This window comes from Ahaetulla prasina, chromosome 17 (assembly GCF_028640845.1).
Source record: "Ahaetulla prasina isolate Xishuangbanna chromosome 17, ASM2864084v1, whole genome shotgun sequence".
Lineage (NCBI taxonomy): Eukaryota > Metazoa > Chordata > Lepidosauria > Squamata > Colubridae > Ahaetulla > Ahaetulla prasina.
Window position 1 is genome coordinate 6,859,393 of NC_080555.1, and position 21,431 is coordinate 6,880,823.

Consider the following 21,431-nt stretch of genomic DNA (forward strand, 5'->3'; position numbering starts at 1 on the left):
GTTGTAAGGCTGCGAAGTTGTCTATGCCAAAAAACAACAACACAGCGGCTGTGGCATTATCTCACACTGTAGGCTGTGTATCTCACAGCTGCTTCTCCATCTGTCTTCTCCTGTGGCACTTCCTTGCCATTTTTGGAAGTATTTTGGAGGGTGTTTCATGGACTCTGTTCAAAAGCAGGAGGATCCTTCTACCACCGTTGAGAATGTCTCTCTAACTCAACCAAGGCAGCCAAGCTCGAGACCGACAAGATCTCTCTAGTGGATCTCCAAGCAGCAGACTTCAGGAACGGGTGGCTACGTTGGGTGACATCATGGAGAAGAAGTCCCTGTGGCTTTGTACAATCCTTCTCGTGACCTTCTGCATCTCTGGGATCTTGACTGAGAAGAGTAAGCTAAGGGTGAAAAGTGGGGGGTCCCTTGGGAAACTTTCATTCCATGGTAGGACCTTCACCTGCCATGAATCCACTTTGAATCCACCATGGATTCATGCAAGGTGTGTTTGAATAGCTCCATGGGCAGGAAGTCCACCCTTTGATGGTCTTCTCTTCTTCTTTCTTTAGTTTTGGAAGGAAAGGCCTTCGTGTTCCCTAAGTCTTCTACCGACTCCTACGTTCTCCTGAAGCCCGACTTACAAAAAGGGCTGCGACACTTCACCCTCTCCCTCGAATTTTTCACTGATTTGACCCGCAGCTATGTCCTCTTCTCGGCTGCTTCCCAGGACCACGACAACGAGATCCTCCTGATGCGACACCCTGAAGAATACCACATATGCGTGGGAGGGGAGTGTGCCGTCTTCACAATGCCCAGACTCGCAGCCCGGTCTACCTTCCATTGGGAATCGATTTGTACGACTTGGGATTCAGCTACTGGGATAGTTCAGCTTTGGTTGGATGGGCAGCGCTTGCCAAGGAAAGGGGCAGCCAAGGGTTACGAGGTCAAGACGGATCTGGTGGTAATGCTGGGGCAGGAACAAGATTCCTACGGGGGCAACTTTGATTCGAATCAGTGCTTTGTGGGAGAAATCGCAGACGTCTACCTCTGGGACAACGTCCTGCCTGCTGAACAGATACGCAACATGCAAAAACATACCACGCCGGCCCCTTTAGTGGCCTGGACCTCGCTGAAGTTTGAAATCCAAGGCTACGTGTTGACGGAGCCTTTGTGAAGCCTTCAGTCCAAGAGAAGAAGGATGAACCTTCTTGAGAAGTTCTCACTTGCAGGCCTGATCTCAGCATTCCTCAACCTTGGCCACTTGGAGATGTTTGGACTTCAACCCCCTGAATCCCCTCTGAGCATGATTGGCTGGAGAATTCTGGGAATTGAAGTCCACACATCGTCAGGTGCCTACGGTTGAGAAACCTTGCTTAACCAACCAAGCAGCTTTGCAAGCTCCAAAGTAGCCCCACTTGATTCTAGCCCCCTGCTTGCCCCACAGGGTGTGTGATTGGCCATAGCAATAAACAATAGCACTTAGACTTATATACCGCTTCATAGTGCTTTGTACAGCCCTCTCTAAGCCGTTTACAGAGTCAGCCTATTGCCCCGAACAATCTGGGTCCTCATTTTACCCACCTCGGAAGGATGGAAGGCTGAGTCAACCTTGAGCCGGTCAGGATCGAACCCCTGGCTATGGGCAGAGTTAGCCTGCAATACTGCATTTTAACCACTGTGCAGGCAGGGAAGGAAGGAAGGAAGGAAGGAAGGAAGGAAGGAAGGAAGGAAGGAAGGAAGGAAGGAAATAGCACTAGAGTTATATACTGCTTCATAGTGCTTTTACAGTCCCTCTCTAAGCGGTTTACTGAGTCAGCCTATTGCCTTAAGAATCTGGGTCCTCATTTTACCAACCTCGGAAGGATGGAAGGCTGAGTCAATCTTGAGCCGGTGAGATTTGAACTGCCAAACTGCAGCTAGCAGTCAGCTGAAGTAGCCTGCAGTGCTGCATCTAACCACTGTGCCACCTCGGCTCTTAGCTCGCTTTCTTGCCCAGTGCTATTTTTTAATTTGGATTTTAAAAATCAACCCATCTGCCTCCCGCTGGGGGGTCTCTAGAAGCCTTTCAGGGAGTCCAAGTCAAACAAATACCTAAACATTTCTCGTTTCGTTTCTAATATGGCAAATATCAATAGCCCACACCAAGGAAGCCTCGCATGGCTCCTCAGCCATGATTAAGAGCTTAAAGGGGTCTCGAGACCAAAAAAATGGAGGTTTTTAATTTTAAAGAAATTTTAAGCATCAACATGGTAAGGAATAAATAAAACCCGCTTCAAGTATGTTAGCAAGGAAAAGGGATTGCAATTTTGAATGATTTCTTTGCAAAGATGCATTACTTGTTCAGCTTTTTCTAATGAAAAAGATTAAACCACAAAATTAGAATACAATTAGAATACAATTAGAATAGAATTAGTAGGAATAGAAATAGAAATAGAAATAGAATAGAATAGAATAGAATAGAATAGAATAGAATAGAATAGAATAGAATAGAATAGAATATTCTTCATTAGCCAAGCATGACTGGACACAAAAGGAATTTGTCTCTGGTTCATAAGCTCTCATTGTACATACAAACAACAAAATAATATCATAAGATATATATTTCTTTCCCTGCAATGCAGTAATGTCAGCATTATTAGGAAATTATGATTCAATCCTCTTGAGGGAGCTTTCAATTTTTTTATCCTTAGCTGGAATTACAGGTAGTCCTCCACTTACAACGGCTCATTTAGTGACCATTCAAAGTGACAACAGCGCTGAAAAAAGCGACATGACCATTTTTTTACAGTAACGACCGTTGCACCCATGATCAAAATCCAGATGCTTGACCACTGGCTCGCATTTATGACGGTTGCAGTGTCACGTGATCAGTTTTTGTGACCTTCTGACAAGCAAATTCAATGGGGGAAGCCAGATTCACTTAACAACCGTGTTACTAATTTAACAACTGCAGTGACTCACTTAACAAATGCGGCAAGAAAAGTCGTAAAATCAGACGAAAGGCACTTACCAAATGTCTCACTTAACAACAGAAAATTTGGGCTCAATTGCGGTCGTAAGTTGAGGACTACCTGTACAAAACTTGGTGCATTTTACTAAGCTTGGGTGTGTGTGATCAGTTTTCTGTTACAATATGAGAATCTATTTTTTTAACAGAGTTCTCTAATCCTTGTGACTCTTCGCACTTCAATACACAGGAAACATTTTGAATTGTGTGTGTGTGTGTGTGTGTGTGCACATGCGTGTGTGTGCGCTACAGATTATCCAGAAGTAAAAAGAGAGAGTTTACTATTTCTGTTAATTTCTCTTTTAACGTTTGTTTTTCTAATGCTATGCTAAATGAATCGGTCTTGGTTCTTTCTGTCCACTGAGAAATTCTGTAAGAAAAAAATTATATCTATTATACCTTTGGTGTTGGTTGGCTGGGCATTCAGACATATTTTATGCAACCCCTCGTTACTGAACGAAAGCAATAAAGAAACAAACCGACGACCACACCAGAAAAGGCGCAATCTGTCCTATGAGATCTTCTGAAATAAACCTTGGCAGTGGTGTGTTTATGGTTTTGCTTGTTGCGTTATTATTTGGCTTGCATCGATGTCAATTTTGAAAATAATATGTTGTTAGAAATAATCTCTTGATGCCATGAAATGGGCCACTGGAGGAGGAAAGAGATTAGCGGGTAGCATTTCAAAGCGCGTTATAATCTTCCCGCTGCTATACAGCTAGTCCTCAATTTATAACAGTTCATTTAGTGACCGTTCAAAGTTACAACGGCATTGAAGAAAATGATTTATGAACTTTTGACCATTGCAGCATCCCCATGGTCACATGATCAAAATTCAGACGCTGTGCCAACTGTTTCGTATTTATGACGGTTGCAGTGTCACGTAATCGCCGTTTGACCTTTTGACAAGCAAAGTCAATGGGGAAGCCAGATTCACTTAACTGTATGTCTAACTTAACAACTGCAGTGATTCTCTTAACAAATATGGCAAGAAAAATCATATAATGGGTCAAAACTCACTTAACAACACTTTGGGCTCAAAATTGTGGTCACATGCCGAGGACTACCTGCAATTCTCTCTCCAGTATACTTTCATTTTTGTCAATTTTGTTGCTGATATTTTGCCTGAGATTAAAAAGCAGCCAGTTTTATCAATTAATAACTGGGTTTGCCCAACGCAAGGAATCAGTCACTTCTCTGGGTGCTTGCAAAAATAAGCCATATCGATAATTGTCATTCAAGGACAGACAATCTGGCTAGTTCCATAAACCAAATTTAAACCATGAATAAGCCAACACAGCCAAGACAACCATCTATTATTTTGCACTTTTGGACTTGAAAAGGTTTAACTAGGGGTGGGATGGGGAGGAAAGCGTTCCTGTAATAGAGCAAAGGAAGAAACAGTTTCAAATTTGGATAGATTTCTTTCATTTTCAGGAGGCTAAGACATCATGTATCAAAAATTCCTCCATTTGTAACATTTAAGCAGAATTCTTAGAAAGCAAAGCAAACTAATCCTGGATATTTTTTTTTTCCTTAAAAGAAACTGGGAAAAAGTAACAAATCCAATATTTGCACAAGAAAATTAAAAACAAGTGCTGCTTGGTAAGATTGTATCGTGGTGGGAAAGTTGCAAGCAAACACAAAAACAGAGAAAAAAGGACCTGAATTTTAGGTGGTTGATGATGAAGAGAGCTAAGCCCCATCATCCCCCACCTGCAAAGCTGGCTGATGGGATCTGAAGTCCAAAGCATTTCCTATAGTGTGTGTGTGTGTGTAAAAATCATAATTTCATTTTTTTATATATTAAATTTTCATATTTTCTTTAAACAATAAGTATTTTGAGGGAGGCACCCTGCTGCAAGAAGGGATGATCCCTATCCATACTCCCACCCTGGAAGTGGCTGATGGGACTTGTAATCCAAGCATCCCCAGTGCAGATAGCCCACAATTGAGCCTAAAAGTTATGTTGCTAAGTGAAACATTTTTGCCCCGTTTTATGACCTTTTTGCCACAGTTGTTCAGTGAATCACTGCAGTTGTTAAGTAAGTAACACGGCTGTTAAGTGAATCCGGCTTCCCCGTTGACTTTGCTTGTCAGAAGGTCGCAAAAAGGGATCTTACGATCCCAAGACGCTGCAACCGTCATGAATATGAGTCAGCGGTCAAGCGTTGGAATCTTGATCACGTAACCATGGGGAATGCTGTAATGGTCATAAGTAGGAAAAATCATAAGTCGCTTTTTTCAATGCCATTGCAGCTTTGCACGGTCACTAAATGAACTGTTGTAAGTCGGGGACTGCCTGTATAAACCCAAGACTCCCTCTGATCTCTCAGTCCTCTACAAAAATAATAGCGATAATTTAAAAACTGGAACTTTGCAGTGGGGTGGGAAGGTAGCCTCTTACCAAAGAAAAGCTAAAGTTAACTCAGCCTCTCAAGCAAAAGGGGCAATTGCTGGCTGGCAGGTGAATGGGATTTGTAGTCCAAAGGGTTCCCAGAAGGAATGAAACCTAGAGAAGCCATTACACCATGAATACTAGGTATTCAAAATGGACAGTGATTTATATGTGTGTGTGTATGTGTGTGTGTGTGTGTAGCATGTGTAAATGTGTTGTGTATGCATGTGTGTGTGACATAATATATAGAGTTATATATGTGTGTGTGTGTGTGTGTAGCATGTGTAAATATGTTGTGTATATGTGTGTGTATATGTGTTGTGACACACATATACATATATAGATTTAGATAAATAGAATAGAGAAGAGTAGATAGATAGATTAGATAGATAGAATAGAGTAGATAGATTAGATAGATAGATAGATAGATAGATAGATAGATAGATAGATAGAATACAGTAGGATAGATAGATAGATAGATAGATAGATAGATAGATAGATAGATAGATAGATAGATAGATAGATAGATAGATAGATAGATAGATAGATAGTAGATTGATGATTCTGATGAGATGATAGCTAAATAGATGATAGTTTAGACACAGACAGATAGATAGAATAGAGAAGAGTAGATAGATAGAATAGATAAAAGAATAGATAGATAGATAGATAGATAGATAGATAGATAGATAGATAGATAGATAGATAGATAGATAGATAGATTCTTTTGACAGCAGGCAAAAGAATTTCATTTTTAATGTGGGCCAGGTGTGCCCACCATATGAAACTGACAATAAAGGTGATCTTATCTATCTCATCTTATTTGAGACACTCTGACACACACACGTGCCCAGTCCACGTGCCTGCTTCCAATCGCCCTCAACCTGTGAGTCCGCCGCGGCACACACCTGTCCGTGTTGAGCCACGTGCCTTTCCCGCCAAGCGCTCTGGGAACCGCCTCCCGCGCTCACCTCGGCTGCGATTGGCTGCTTCGGAAACCCGCCCCCCTCGGATTGGCTGAGCGGCCTCTATTTCTACCCCTACCCCACGCCCCACGGGGTGGAGACACTTTGAAAAGTCGGAGGGCTTCTTGAGCTGAGGCAAAAGCGCGAGCGCGTTGCAGGAGCCGCACGTGCTGCCTTCGCCGCCTTCTCCTCGTCTCTTTTTCTCGCTCGAAAGAGACGATACTGCGGGCCGTGGGAGGAAAGCAAACAAATCTCTCCCTACGGCGCCTCCGCAGCCGAAGTCTTCGCAGATTAGACCGTAATGTGGCCTCTTGCACGCTGAGGTAAATCCTAGCTTTGAGGCTCTTGGATGTTGTGGGGTGCTGAGGGGAGCGAATGAATAGCGTATTTTCAGGGAGTAAGGACGGCGTCTGAGATAATTTTAGTCTATTCTCAGGGAGTAAGAACGGCGTCTGAGGTAATTTTAGTCTATTCTCAGGGAGTAAGGACGGTGTCTGAGGTAATTTTAGTCTATTCTCGGAGTAAGGATGGCACCTGAGGTAATTTTAGTCTATTCTCAGGGAGTAAGGATGGCACCTGAGGTAATTTTAGTCTATTCTCAGGGAGTAAGGATGGTATCTGAGGTAATTTTAGTCTATTCTCAGGGAGTAAGGATGGCACCTGAGGTAATTCTAACAAGGGTGCATATTTCCTCAGGAGTAAAACCCCAGTGGTGGCTGAGGTAATATCTCAAGGGGGTCTTTCTTAAAGGACTCCCAATGCCACAGCTCACATATAGTGAGTTACTTCAATCCCACAAAGTGGTTTCCCTCAGGGAAATGAGGCAAATTTCTGGGTCCTGGATAATTTTAACCAAGGTTCAAGTTTTTAGGAGTAAAATATGGGTGGAATCTGAGATAATCTCAGCTGTGTCCTATTCAAAGGACCAAACCACCACAGATGAGTAAGAGTTCGAAGTACCCTTAAAAGGGAAAAAAAAAAAGCTCAGGCAATTTTTGCCAGTGCAGTTAAAAGGGCTAAACTACCACAGGTGAATAAGTGTTAAAATTAGCTTAAAGGCAAAATTGCTTCAGTCCCTGCAGCTGACCTTACTTTCTTGAATAAAGTTCAACTCTTGGGACCTGAGGAAAGAAATTTTAGCACAGGTTAAAATTCATAAAAGAAAACATGTAGAGGACTAGCTGCTCAAGTAATTAAAGGTGTAAAAGTGAACCTGAAAGTACTTCAGGCCCAGGAGTTTTCTGCTTTCTTGAAATAAAGTCAAATCTTGAGGCCTGAGGTAATTTTTAGCCAAAGCTTAAGTTCTTAAGAGTAAAATAACTGGTGGAACCTGAAGTAATTTAGCCATGTCCTTTTAAAAGGACCAAACTACCACAGATGAGCCAGAATTAAAAACAGCTTTAAAGGTAAAAATGACCTTAGAGCTGACCTTGCTTTCAGGAATAAAGTGAGTTTTTGGGACCTGTGGTAATTTAAGTCAGGTTCTTAAATTCCTTGGCCAAATAAGGTATGCATAAACATGTGGAGGACTAGCTACTTCAAGTAAAGGCAAAAGTTTAACTAAAATTAGTTCAGGTCCAGGAGTTGACCTTGTTCTTAGAAATAGTCAGTTCTAGCCAAGGCTCAAGTCCTTAAAACATGTAGAGGACTAGCTACTTTAAGGAACTAATGGCAAAAGTTACCTAAAATTGCCTCAGGTCTAGGAACTTACCTGACTTCCTTGCAGGAAGATAAACTCTCAGGGCCTAAGGCAATTTTAAGGATGCCTTCCTGTTCCTGGAGAGTAAGAGAAACTCCTGGAGCTGGAGGTCATATCTTTGGGAACAGTAAAAACCTGTGGTCTGAGGTATTCTCAAGGGCACAACATTCCAAATTCAGTATATCTTGCCTTCTTTCACTCGTAGGCTAAAGAACATAAAAGCGCCTTTCTAAAATTGATGAATTGATTTTCTAGTCTCTGAACATCAGGTGGTCATTTGGTGAGGCTGATTTTTTTTATTATTATTATTTCAAAGGCCCTCTACATGAAGGGAATTGCAACAGGCAAGCAGTCGAAGACATCAAAGGTAAGTCAGTTTTATTAACTTTCCAGTGCTGTATTTAACCAAGAAGCCTGACAGGTACTATTTATTACTGCAAAAACTTTTGAGGCTTGCTAAAGCTTACCCTAAGGCATGCTTTAGCAAAGTTTTTTTTTGGGGGGGGGAATACAAAGTAACGATGGTTAAAAAATATCTAAAACATATAAACAATTTCTGATGTGAGATCATTTTAGCCATTGGCTATGGTAGAACCAGAAAGGTCCCCACAAGCATTCCCCATATCAACACAGCGTGGAGATGGGGTTGATGGCCCCTACTTGATGAGGTTGTTCAGTCCCTGAGCTTCTACTCTCTCAGGCTTGAATGAGCGTGGTACTCGGCCGCTGCCAATCTCATTCAGCTGGAGACTCACACTGGACAGCTTCTCTGGGGTTCCACCGGGTGACCTTTTCAGTCCCTAAGTGAGCAGTGAGGACGAATCACCCTGGAGGAGTCAAAAGCGCTTGGCGCCTCCAGTCCATGAGGACCCCCTCATTACTCCGACTGGAAGGGAATCCTTTCCTTTCGGTTCACTTCCCTCCCACCTTCTCTTTCTTAGAAAGAATGCTAGTACCAGTCAGACTTCTTAAAACTGAAAGTGGTGTATGAACTTTAATATGACGATGTATACAAATGAGATGATTTGTGGTTTATGGTTGAAATGAAAGGTCCTTGGTGTTCTCTGAGCTTGGAAGTTTTTTTTTTGGGGGAATACAAAGTAACGATGGTTAAAAAATATCCAAAACATAAACAATTTCTGATGTGAGATCATTTTAGCCATTGGCTGTGGTAGAACCAGAAAGGTCCCCACAAGCATTCCCCATATCAACACAGCGTGGAGATGGGGTTAATGGCCCCTACTTGATGAGGTTGTTCAGTCCCTGAGCTTCTACTCTCTCAGGCTTGTGAATGAGCGTGGTACTCGGCCGCTGCCAATCTCATTCAGCTGGAGACTCACACTGGACAGCTTCTCTGGGGTTCCACCGGGTGACCTTTTCAGTCCCTAAGTGAGCAGTGAGGACGAATCACCCTGGAGGAGTCAAAAGCGCTTGGCGCCTCCAGTCCATGAGGACCCCCTCATTACTCCGACTGGAAGGGAATCCTTTCCTTTCGGTTCACTTCCCTCCCACCTTCTCTTTCTTAGAAAGAATGCTAGTACCAGTCAGACTTCTTAAAACTGAAAGTGATGTATGAACTTTAATATGACGATGTATACAAATGAGATGATTTGTGGTTTATGGTTGAAATGAAAGGTCCTTGGTGTTCTCTGAGCTTGGAAGTTGTTTTTTTTTTTGCAAGATGTTTCATTACTAGGGAATATTGGTATTGGGAGATGGTGGGGTTTCTTCTTGTGTTCTAGTGGTTGCAGTTTCAGTGTTGTTGAAAATGGTCTTGGAGATTCTTTGGTTGGACTATTGTTGATTCAGATATTGTTTACTCTTTGATTCTTGGTCTGATGTTAAACTTGGGGTTGATCTATGCACATATAGGTGTTGATTGCTGGTGAGGAGGTGTTTTCGTCCTTTTGATTCCTTTTGAGCTTGTTGATTGTCACTTGTGCACAGATACATTGTTTGTCTATGTTTCTACTGATGGTCAATTTGTCAGCGTGCCCGTCATAGCGTTGTTCCACTTGGCTTAATATACAATGGTCAGTTTCCCAGTTATGGTTGAATGTCTTAACAGGTTGGGAAACCAAAGAGTTTTCCCATTGTAGTTTGATTCATAGTTGGTGCTATGATTGATAATAGTTTTTATACTTTTCTCAACAGGTTAATTTTAGCATTGCCAATGGTTCTTAGAACCAGACTTAGAAAGCCCCAATAGCCCATTTTAATGCTAGGTGTGGCTGTTGATGAAGAATAGATTTTATAGTTTCCTTGCCTGGCTTAATTTGGCCATGGCGATGGTTCTTAGAACCAGACTTAGAAATCCTCAATGGCCCGTTTTAATGCTAGGTGTGGCTGTTGATGGAGAATAGATTTTATAGTTTCCTTGCCTGGCGTAATTTGGCCATGGCGATGGTTCTTAGAACCAGACTTAGAAATCCTCAATGGCCCGTTTTAATGCTAGGTGTGGCTGTTGATGGAGAATAGATTTTATAGTTTCCTTGCCTGGCGTAATTTGGCCATGGCGACGGTTCTTAGAACCAGACTTAGAAATCCTCAATGGCCCTGTTTAATGCTAGGTGTGGCTGTTGATGGAGAATAGATTTTATAGTTTCCTTGCCTGGCGTAATTTGGCCATGGCGACGGTTCTTAGAACCAGACTTAGAAATCCTCAATGGCCCGTTTTAATGCTAGGTGTGGCTGTTGATGGAGAATAGATTTTATAGCTTCCTTACCTGGCGTAATTTGGCCATGGCGACGGTTCTTAGAACCAGACTTAGAAATCCTCAATGGCCCGTTTTAATGCTAGGTGTGGCTGTTGATGGAGAATAGATTTTATAGCTTCCTTACCTGGCGTAATTTTGCCATGGCGACGGTTCTTAGAACCAGACTTAGAAATCCTCAATGGCCCGTTTTAATACGAGGTGTGGCTGTTGATGGAGAATAGATTTTATAGTTTCCTTGCCTGGCGTAATTTGGCCATGGCGACGGTTCTTAGAACCAGACTTAGAAATCCTCAATGGCCCGTTTTAATGCTAGGTGTGGCTGTTGATGGAGAATAGATTTTATAGCTTCCTTACCTGGCGTAATTTGGCCATGGCGATGGTTCTTAGAACCAGACTTAGAAATCCTCAATGGCCCGTTTTAATGCGAGGTGTGGCTGTTGATGGAGAATAGATTTTATAGTTTCCTTGCCTGGCGTAATTTGGCCATGGCGACGGTTCTTAGAACCAGACTTAGAAATCCTCAATGGCCCGTTTTAATGCGAGGTGTGGCTGTTGATGGAGAATAGATTTTATAGTTTCCTTGCCTGGCGTAATTTGGCCATGGCGACGGTTCTTAGAACCAGACTTAGAAATCCTCAATGGCCCGTTTTAATGCTAGGTGTGGCTGTTGATGGAGAATAGATTTTATAGTTTCCTTGCCTGGCGTAATTTGGCCATGGCGACGGTTCTTAGAACCAGACTTAGAAATCCTCAATGGCCCGTTTTAATGCTAGGTGTGGCTGTTGATGGAGAATAGATTTTATAGTTTCCTTGCCTGGCGTAATTTGGCCATGGCGATGGTTCTTAGAACCAGACTTAGAAACCTCAATGGCCCGTTTTAATGCTAGGTGTGGCTGTTGATGGAGAATAGATTTTATAGTTTTGCCTCGCGTAATTTGGCCATGGCGATGGTCCTTAGAACCAGATTTAGAAATCCTCAATGGCCCTGTTTAATGCTAGGTGTGGCTGTTGATGGAGAATAGATTTTATAGTTTCCTTGCCTGGCGTAATTTGGCCATGGCGATGGTTCTTAGAACCAGACTTAGAAATCCTCAATGGCCCGTTTTAATGCTAGGTGTGGCTGTTGATGGAGAATAGATTTTATAGTTTCCTTGCCTGGCATAATTTGGCCATGGCGACGGTTCTTAGAACCAGACTTAGAAATCCTCAATGGCCCGTTTTAATGCTAGGTGTGGCTGTTGATGGAGAATAGATTTTATAGTTTCCTTGCCTGGCGTAATTTGGCCATGGCGACGGTTCTTAGAACCAGACTTAGAAATCCTCAATGGCCCTGTTTAATGCTAGGTGTGGCTGTTGATGGAGAATAGATTTTATAGTTTCCTTGCCTGGCGTAATTTGGCCATGGCGATGGTTCTTAGAACCAGACTTAGAAATCCTCAATGGCCCGTTTTAATGCTAGGTGTGGCTGTTGATGGAGAATAGATTTTATAGTTTCCTTGCCTGGCGTAATTTGGCCATGGCGATGGTTCTTAGAACCAGATTTAGAAATCCTCAATGGCCCTGTTTAATGCTAGGTGTGGCTGTTGATGGAGAATAGATTTTATAGTTTCCTTGCCTGGCGTAATTTGGCCATGGCGATGGTTCTTAGAACCAGACTTAGAAATCCTCAATGGCCCGTTTTAATGCTAGGTGTGGCTGTTGATGGAGAATAGATTTTATAGTTTCCTTGCCTGGCGTAATTTGGCCATGGCGATGGTTCTTAGAACCAGACTTAGAAATCCTCAATGGCCCGTTTTAATGCTAGGTGTGGCTGTTGATGGAGAATAGATTTTATAGTTTCCTTGCCTGGCATAATTTGGCCATGGCGACGGTTCTTAGAACCAGACTTAGAAATCCTCAATGGCCCGTTTTAATGCGAGGTGTGGCTGTTGATGGAGAATAGATTTTATAGTTTCCTTGCCTGGCGTAATTTGGCCATGGCGACGGTTCTTAGAACCAGACTTAGAAATCCTCAATGGCCCGTTTTAATGCTAGGTGTGGCTGTTGATGGAGAATAGATTTTATAGTTTCCTTGCCTGGCGTAATTTGGCCATGGCGATGGTTCTTAGAACCAGAACGAAAGTCTCAATGGCCTTGTTTAATGCTACGTGTGGCTGTTGATGGAGAATAGATTTTATAGATTCCCTGCCTGGCGTAATTTGGCCATGGCGACGGTTCTTAGAACCAGAACAAAAACCTCAAGACCTCTCAAGGAAAATTGATTGTGGTTACATTTTTGTGCCCAAGATATCGTGAGCTATCCTGGACATTCTTTCTCCCCTAGCCCTGTGCCAGCACTTGCCCCCTCGCCACTGGTCAGCTATCCTTCTCCCCTGCTACGTGAGCATGTCCGATTCACTCAAGGAAACTCAGTCCTGGCCAATTGGTAGAGCAGGACAATTAAATGTCAGTCAATCCCTGTTCCGAGGGATTGGCCTCTGCCTTTTCTGTGGACGGCAGTGGCCTCGGGCACCAGAGAGGCGGGAGTCAGAGCGATGGGACCTGGAAAGCCCCACTGGTGCCGTTCTGCCACCATGCATCTGCCATTCCTGCTCTGTTCTTTGCATTTAGCCCTGAACTCCCCTTCCCATGATGCAGGCCACCTTGCCCCCCCCTCAAGGTCTCCTGCGCTGGGTTGGAGATGTTTCGGGGCTCATGCAAAGTGCAGGGCAGTGAAGGGAGAAGTGTGGTGCCGGACCCGCCCCCGTGGACCCTTTCCAGACCCCAACACTCTGTCCCCTGCCTCTCCGGCACCCGAGGCCTCTACCATCCATTGAGAAGGCAGAGACCCATTCCTTGGCACGGGTATTGGCTGGCATTTTCTTTTCCTGCACTGCAGATTGGCCATTATTATGTCTCCCTGGGTAAATCGTCTGTGATCATGTGGCTGGGGTGGGAGGGGGGGAGGACGGTGGAGCCCAGTGCCCAGGGATGGACTGCTGGCAAAAAGGGGCCCGCTGAGAATGAATGCCCAAGCTAGGTCGGATGTGATGGGGGGCTTGGGTGCGAAAATCTTGCTGTAATCAATTTTCCCATCCCAGCCTATGGAGAGGAGTTGGTCAAATCCTTGGTGATGTGTGCATCAGATGCCAAATTCTGTATAAGAGCCTTCATAGGCAGGGTGGATTCCCTTCTCTTACAGGTCTTCTTCAATTTGCAACTGTTTACTTAGCAACCATTGTTATTTACAACACCCCTTGTGAAAAGCCACTTACAATTCAATTTCGCAGTTACACGACAGTGTGCCCACACAGACTCATGCTTGTCACATGACTGCATTTTGGGCACTTGGCAGCCAGCTCATCTTTACAGACGTCTGCAATGTCCTACAGTCACATGACTGCAATGTTTGATGGGTTTTTTTGCCCATTTCTGGCATATATTTCCCCTTCTGGCATAAAAACCATCACTGGGTAAAATGGATTTGCTTAACAGCCACAGCATTTGCTTACCTCTGGCTCAATTATAGTCATAAGTCAAGAACTACATGTAATTGTTGTTTGAAATTTAGAGGTCAGCCAATTTTAAACAGTTGTAGCCAGCTTACACTTTAAAAAGAAAATGTTTTAACAAAAATTGTCAAAAAAACAACCCGCAAATCATACACAAATCACCTGTAAAAGGGAAAACCGAGGGGCTCCTCAGCTACACGACCCCAAAGTTTGTGTACGAAAGCTATCTCTCACGCACATCACACTATAAAAAAACCAGCTGTAAGTCAGCCCTGCAAAGTAGACCAGAGAGGAAACAAAACCCAAGGTAAGCTATAGTAGTTCTACTTTATTGTGAAGTTTGTGTAGCTATTGTAACAGTACAATCCTTATTTAATGACTTTCTCATTTAGTGACCATTCAAAGTTCTGACAGTGGTAAAAAAAAATACCTTTGCCACCAATCTTCGCACTGAGAACCTTCTCAGGCCTCTAATGCAAAGAAAACTCTTAAGATCATAAGCACAGTCTCAGTTTCCTTAGTGAACACTTTGCTTAACAAATTGGCAGGCTGAATTGTGGCCAGCCTTCATATAGCATTGCCTCGAAATGCCAATGGGTGGCATGTAAAATTAATAAAGGAAAATAGCAAGCAGGCATTTTCACCATAGTTACAAAGAGAAGTATAATGAAATTTTAGATTTATATTAAGGTTAATGAAATTGGGTTTTCTTTGAATTTTGGAGAAAACCTGGCTGAAAACCTGAATCTGCCATGACATTATCTCATGGGCCAGACCATAATATCTAACAGCCAGTTCTCCATCTGTCTCCCTTCTTTAATGCTTCTCTGGTATCTTTGCAAACAGACCCTGGAAGGGTGTTTTGAGGACTCTGTTCAAAAGCAGGAGGAACCTTCTACACCGTTGAGAACATCTCTCTTAACTCAAGACGGCCAAGCTTGGAGAAAGGACCTCTCTGGTGGACCTCCAAGCAGCTGACTTCAGAAACTGGTGGCTATGCTGGGTGACATCGTGGAGAAGGACCGGCTGTTGCTTTGTACAGTCCTTGTGATCTTCAGTGTTCCAGGGATCTGGACCAACACAGGCAAGTCTTCATTCCATGGTAGAACTTTCACCTTCCATGAATCCACCTTGAATCAACCATGGATTTATGCAAGTTGTGCTTGAATAGCTCTGTGAGCAGGAAACCCACCCTTTGATGGTTTTCTCTCTCCTTTCTTTCTTCCTCAGGTTTGGATGGAAAGGCTTTCGTGTTCCCCAAGCTTTCTGCTGACTCCTACGTTCTCCTGAAGCCCAGGCTAGATCAAGACTTGTGACAGCTGACCCTTTGTTTCCGCTTCTTCACCGACTTGACCCACGGCTTCTCCCTCTTCTCGGCGGCTTCCTGATACCACGACGACGAGATCCTTCTCTTTCGAAACCCCCATGGTTTTGAAGTATATGTGGGTGGTGAGTGCGCCATTTTCACGATGCCCAACCCCTCAGATCTACCATCCATTGGGTATCTGTTTGCACCACTTGGGATTCAGCTACTGGGATAGTCCAGCTTTGGTTAGACGGGCAACGCTTGCCAAGGAAAGGGGCAGCCAGGGGCTATGCGGTCAAGACGGATCTGATGGTGATGCTGGGTCAGGAGCAGGATTCCTACAGGGCCTGCTTTGACGTGAAGCAGTCCTTTGTGGGAGAAATAGCTGAAGTCTATCTCTGGGACAAAGTCTTGACTGCCAAAGAATTAAACAAGACCCAATGGCCCATGGCCTCAAATCCCTTGCTGGACTGGACCTTGCTGAAGTTTGAAATCCAAGGTGACATTCTGACGGAGCCCCTGTGAAGCCCTTCAGTCCAAAGAGGAAGGACAATAGCAGTTTCAACAGTATACCTAATAGCAAAACACTGGCCAGGCAAAAGGGATTGTTTGTAGATTTCAAGTACTTCTTTCAAAAATGCATGCTTGTTATTTTTTCCTACTGAAAATAGATTAATCTTTTTCACTAGTATTATGCAAAAAACGTACCTTGTTATATTCCCACCCCCATCTTTTAGTTTCATTGCTGTAAGAAAAAATAAAGGTTACCATTATGAGGAAATTTTGATGAAATACTCTTGTCTGTAAAAATATGTATGCATCTTACTTCTACCGTACCATAAAAATGCGTGCCATCCCAATTGTAAATCCTATCCTTCCAAAGTTGTTAATCTTATGTTTCTTAATACAATCCATTCTCTCATCCAAGTCAATGCTGCTGCTTGATAATTCCCAATTTGGCAGTCCAAATCCTCCACGTCGTCTCACATCCTGCAACATTTGAGGATATTTCAAATTTGAATTTTTAATCCTTATCTTGAATTAGGAAGGTTGGTGCATTTTGTTTGAGCTTCGCCACGTGCGGTTCCTATAGGGCCAATTTTTTATTTCAATATATAAGAATCTTTTTTCCATAGAGATCACTAATCCTTGTGACTTTTCATGCTTCAATTCGTAGGAAACCTTCTGAATTGTGTCCGTGTGTGTGTGTGTGTGTGTGTGTGTGTGTGTGTGTGTGTGTAAAATCCTGCCTATTTTGATCGGTAATATTGTAATCTGAGGTGAAGGGACAAGTAATTTAGTATTTCTTGTAAAAAGAGAGATTTTCTGTCCTTTTTCAATTTCTGTTTTTTTTTCCCTAAGGCTAATGCCAAGTGGATAAGTCTCGTTTTTTTCCTGTCCACTGAGAAATTCTGTAAGAAATAAATTATATACCTCTGGTGTCGTGTGAATGATCACTCAGCCGTGTTTTATGTAACTCCTGGTCTTCTGAACTTATATAAACAAATAAAAAACTCAGAACAACCTCACTGGAAAATTTACTTGTGTCATAAAAGATATTCTACAATAAAACCTGCTGTGTTTATGATTTCCTTGGTTGTGTTTTCATTTTGTTTCCACTAGGTGGGTATTTCAAAAAATATTTTTATTAGAACTGTTCTCATGATGACCCAAAAATGGGCCATGACTGGAATCTACATGTTTGTTCAGTATTTGGCATCACAAAGCATTTCATCACTTCCCATTGATAGGAAAGATGGATTCCCTTCTCACACTCATTAAATTTAGAGGTCAACTGACTCCAAACGGTTCCACGCAACTTACACTTTAAAAAGTATTTAAAGTGTGAAAAAAGTAAGGTTCTACATTTAGGCAAAAAAACCCAAAATGCACAGGTACTGTATATGTGGTACTTTGCTCAATAGTAATAACTGTGAGAGGGATCTTGGGAGTCATAGTGGACAACCATTTAGATATGAGCCAGCCGTGTGCAGCAGCTGCCAAAAAAGCCAACACAGTTCTGGGCTGCATAAACAGAGAGATAGAATCAAGATCACGTGAAGTGTTAATACCACTTTATAAGGCCTTGGTAAGGCCACACTTGGAATATTGCATTCAGTTTTGTGGCCATGATATAAAAAAGATGTTGAGACTCTAGAAAGAGTGCAGAGAAGAGCAATAAAGATAATGAGGGGACTGGAGGCTAAAACATGAACAGTTGCAGGAACTGGGGATGTCTATTTAATGAAAAGAAGGACTAGGGGAGACATGATAGCAGTAATCCAATATCTTGGGGGCTGCCTGAAAGAAGAGGAAGTCAAACTATTCTCCAAAGCACCTGAGGGTAGAACAAGAAGCAATGGGTGGAAACTAATCAAGGAGAGAAGCAACTTAAAACTAAGGAGAAATTTCCTGACAGAACAATTAATCAGTGGAACAACTTGCCTCCAGAAGTTGTGAATGCTCCAACACTGGAAGTTTTTAAGAAAATGTTGGATAACCATTTGTCTGAAGTGGTGTAGGGTTTCCTGCCTGGCAGGGGGTTGGACTAGACTCCAAGGTCCCTTCCAACTCTGTTGTTGTTGTTATTATTATATAAAAACCCTACAAAACACACACATCACTTGAAAAAGGAAATCCAAGGAGCTCAACAATCTGGCCACCCATGTGAGTAAGAAAGTTCCCTCCCATTCAGAATAACAGTTGGAAGGGACCTTGGAGGTCTTCTAGTCCAACCCCCTGCTCAAGAGGGAAAACCCTACACCATTTCAGGCAAATAACTGTCCAGTCTCCTCTTGAAAACCTCCAGTGATGGAGCACCCACAACTTCTAGTGGCAAGCTGTTCCATAGATTAATTTTTCTCACAGTTGGCACATTTCTCCTTAGTTCTAGGTTGCGTCTCTCCTTGATTAGTTTCCACCTGTTGCTTCTTGTCCTGCCCTCAGGTGCTTTGGAGAATAGCTTGACTCTCTCTTCTTTGGGGCAACCCCTGAGATATTGGAAGACTCTCATCTCACACCTAGTCCTCTGTTTAATTAAACTAGACATACCCAATTCTTGCAACCAACCAGCCTATAAAACAGCCAGCTGTGTGTCAGCCCTGCAAGGTAGACCGCAGAGGAAACAACAAGATGAACTATAGTAATTTGATTTTATTGTGAAGCTACATTAACAGAATTTTGCAAGGCTGCAGGTACATCCCCTGTGTTGTCTTTACACCCCAAGAAACTAGGGGGGTTTCTTCTGAGACTTTTCCTCTCCCCCCCCCCATTTCTGCTGTGGGGCTTAGTGGAAAAGTGTTAAATACAATCCTCATTTCACAACTGCCTTGTTTAACGACCATTTACATGCCATCCATCCTCCCATTGACAACTCTGTCAGTCTGTAACTCAAGGCTGAAGTCAGATCATAAGCACAGTCGCAGTTTCCCTTAGTGGCCAGCCCCAATTGTGGTCGCTAAGTGAAGGCACCCAATAATATATAGAGTTACCTCGAATGGTGAGGTGGTGACATGTAAATTGAACGAATAAATAAAATATCACCGCAGTGATAAAACAAAAATGCGATAATTTAAAGTGGGTGCATTTGGGTTTTCTTTGAATTTTGGAGAAGAAACCTGCCAGGTGGTTCATTTTGAGGCTGGCTGCAAACATGCATCTACACAAATCTGAATCTGCCAGGACATTATCTCGTCTGCCAGACCATAATATCTAACAGCCAGTTCTCCATCTGTCTCCCTTCTTTGGTGCTTCTCTGGTATCTTTGCAAACAGACCCTGGAAGGGTGTTTTGAGGACTGTTCAAAAGCAGGAGGAACCTTCTACACTGTTGAGAACATCTCTCTTAACTCAAGACAGCCAAGCTTGGAGAAAGGACCTCTCTGGTGGACCTCCAAGCAGCTGACTTCAGAAACTGGTAGCTAAGTTGGGTGACATCATGGAGAAGGACCGGCTGTTGCTTTGTACAGTCCTTGTGATCTTCAGTATTCCAGGGATCTGGACCAACACAGACGAGGCTTCATTCCATGGTAGAACCTTCACTTTCCATGAACCCACCTTGAATCAACCATGGATTGCATGCAAGGTGTGTTTGAATAGCTCCGTGGGCAGGAAGTCCACCTTTTGATGGTCTTCTCTCTCTTCTTTCTTCCTCAGATTTGGAAGGAAAAGCCTTTGTCTTCCCCAAGCCTTCTGCTGACTCCTACGTTCTCCTGAAGCCCAAGCTAGATCAAAACTTGCGACAGCTGACCCTTTGTCTCCGCTTCTTCACCGACTTGACCCGCGGCTTCTCCCTCTTCTCGGCTGCTTCCCGAGACCACGACAATGAGATCCTCCTCTTCCGAAACCCCCATGATTTTGAAATGTGGGTGGGTGGTGAGTACGTCTCTTTCTCACTTTCCCCACTTCTGGAAATATTTCACCTCCGCTCGGAATTGGTTTGTACCACTTGGGATTCGGCTACTGGGATAATCCAGTTGTGGCTGGATGGGCAGCGCTTGCCGAGGAGAGGGGCAATGAAGGGCTACGAGGTCAAGACAGATCTGGTGGTGATGCTGGGTCAGGACCAGGATTCCTACGGGGGCAAACTAGATGTGAAGCAGTCCTTCGTGGGAGAAATAAGTGAGGTCTATCTCTGGGATAAAGTCCTGCCTGCGGAAGAGTTAACCGACTTCCAGACACCTATAACCCCAAACCCCAAGGTGAACTGGACCTTGCTGAAGTTTGAGATCAGAGGCTACGTTCAGACGGAGCTCCTGTGAAGCCTTCAGTCCAAAAGGAGAAGGAGGAACCTTCTTGAGACGTTCTCACTGCAAGCCTGATCTTAGTGTTCCTCAACCTTGGCCACTTGAAGATGTGTGGACTTCAAGCCCCAGAATTCCCACAAGCTTTGGTTGGCTGGGGGATTCTGGGAATTGAAGTCCACACATTTTCAAGTAGCTGAGAAAGCCTGCTTTGAACCTTCTAACGAAACCAAGCAACTTTTCAAGGAGTCGTCCTAAAATAGCTAGCCTCCCAGGATGTGTGAATGGCCATACTTGCTTTCATGCCCAGTGCAATTATTATTTGTAGTTTGGATTTGAATAATCAGCTCACCCTAAGGATAGTAATAATAATAGAAGCCAGCAGTTTCTCAATGTTTGGTCTTAGGTCCGCTTTCAGGGATGTGTGACATAAAATAAACATCTTTAAAATCTCTATTTTAATTTCTATTGTGCCAAATATCAACCACACACACAAAAATTCTTTTGGAGTTCACGATCATTTTTAGGAGCTTAAAAGCGGTCCTATTCATTTTTTATGGTGGGGATTTGTCATCATTTGACGTTTCCTTTTTCCCCCTTTAAAGTTAACCTGCATTTTATCATTCTTTTGAAATTTAACGAAGAATATTAAAAGGGCCCTGAGTCCACAAGATTTGAAAAGCACTGGTTTTTAAGCATCAACATAATAAGGTCCATAATATGATCAATTTTTTGTTTCAGTACCTTTTTTTTCAACAGAGATCATCTCTAATGATTGTGACTTCAGTTCAAGGACAGTTTCTGAATTTTGTGTGTGTGTGTGTGTGTGTGTGTGTGTATTTTGAATCCTGTCTACCTCGATCACTAGCATTGTTATCCTGGGTTGTAGGGAGGGATAGTTTAGTATTTCTGTTGAAAGGACAGAAAATCCCTCTTTTTATGATTTTTTTCATATGCTACGTTAAACAGATACGTCTCAAATCTTTCTGTCTGGTGAAGAATTCTATAAGAAAGAAATTATTATCTATAGCTTCGATGTTGGGTGGATGGGCATTCAGGCGTATTTTATGTAATTCCCTGTCACTGCATGATTTGAATTTCTGTAAGCAAGTAAAG

The 21,431-nt window shown here is 43.0% G+C and overlaps 2 protein-coding genes and 1 pseudogene across 2 annotated transcripts; all 3 read left to right on the forward strand.

Annotated features, from left to right (window-relative positions):
* Positions 1 to 157: 157 nt before the first annotated feature.
* Positions 158 to 3,551, forward strand: LOC131186490 (mucosal pentraxin-like). The gene is made up of 2 exons (XM_058160127.1): positions 158 to 387; positions 561 to 3,551. Exons 1-2 carry the CDS (start codon positions 312 to 314, stop codon positions 1,163 to 1,165), a joined length of 681 nt encoding a protein of 226 aa, XP_058016110.1. The 5' UTR covers positions 158 to 311; the 3' UTR covers positions 1,166 to 3,551.
* An 11,859-nt stretch (positions 3,552 to 15,410) lies between these two features.
* Positions 15,411 to 17,162, forward strand: LOC131186822 (mucosal pentraxin-like; annotated as a pseudogene).
* A 2,217-nt stretch (positions 17,163 to 19,379) lies between these two features.
* Positions 19,380 to 21,297, forward strand: LOC131186528 (mucosal pentraxin-like). The gene is made up of 2 exons (XM_058160207.1): positions 19,380 to 19,601; positions 19,729 to 21,297. The coding sequence occupies exons 1-2, from the start codon at positions 19,511 to 19,513 to the stop codon at positions 20,331 to 20,333; spliced, it is 696 nt and encodes a 231-aa protein (XP_058016190.1). The 5' UTR covers positions 19,380 to 19,510; the 3' UTR covers positions 20,334 to 21,297.
* Positions 21,298 to 21,431: the final 134 nt, after the last annotated feature.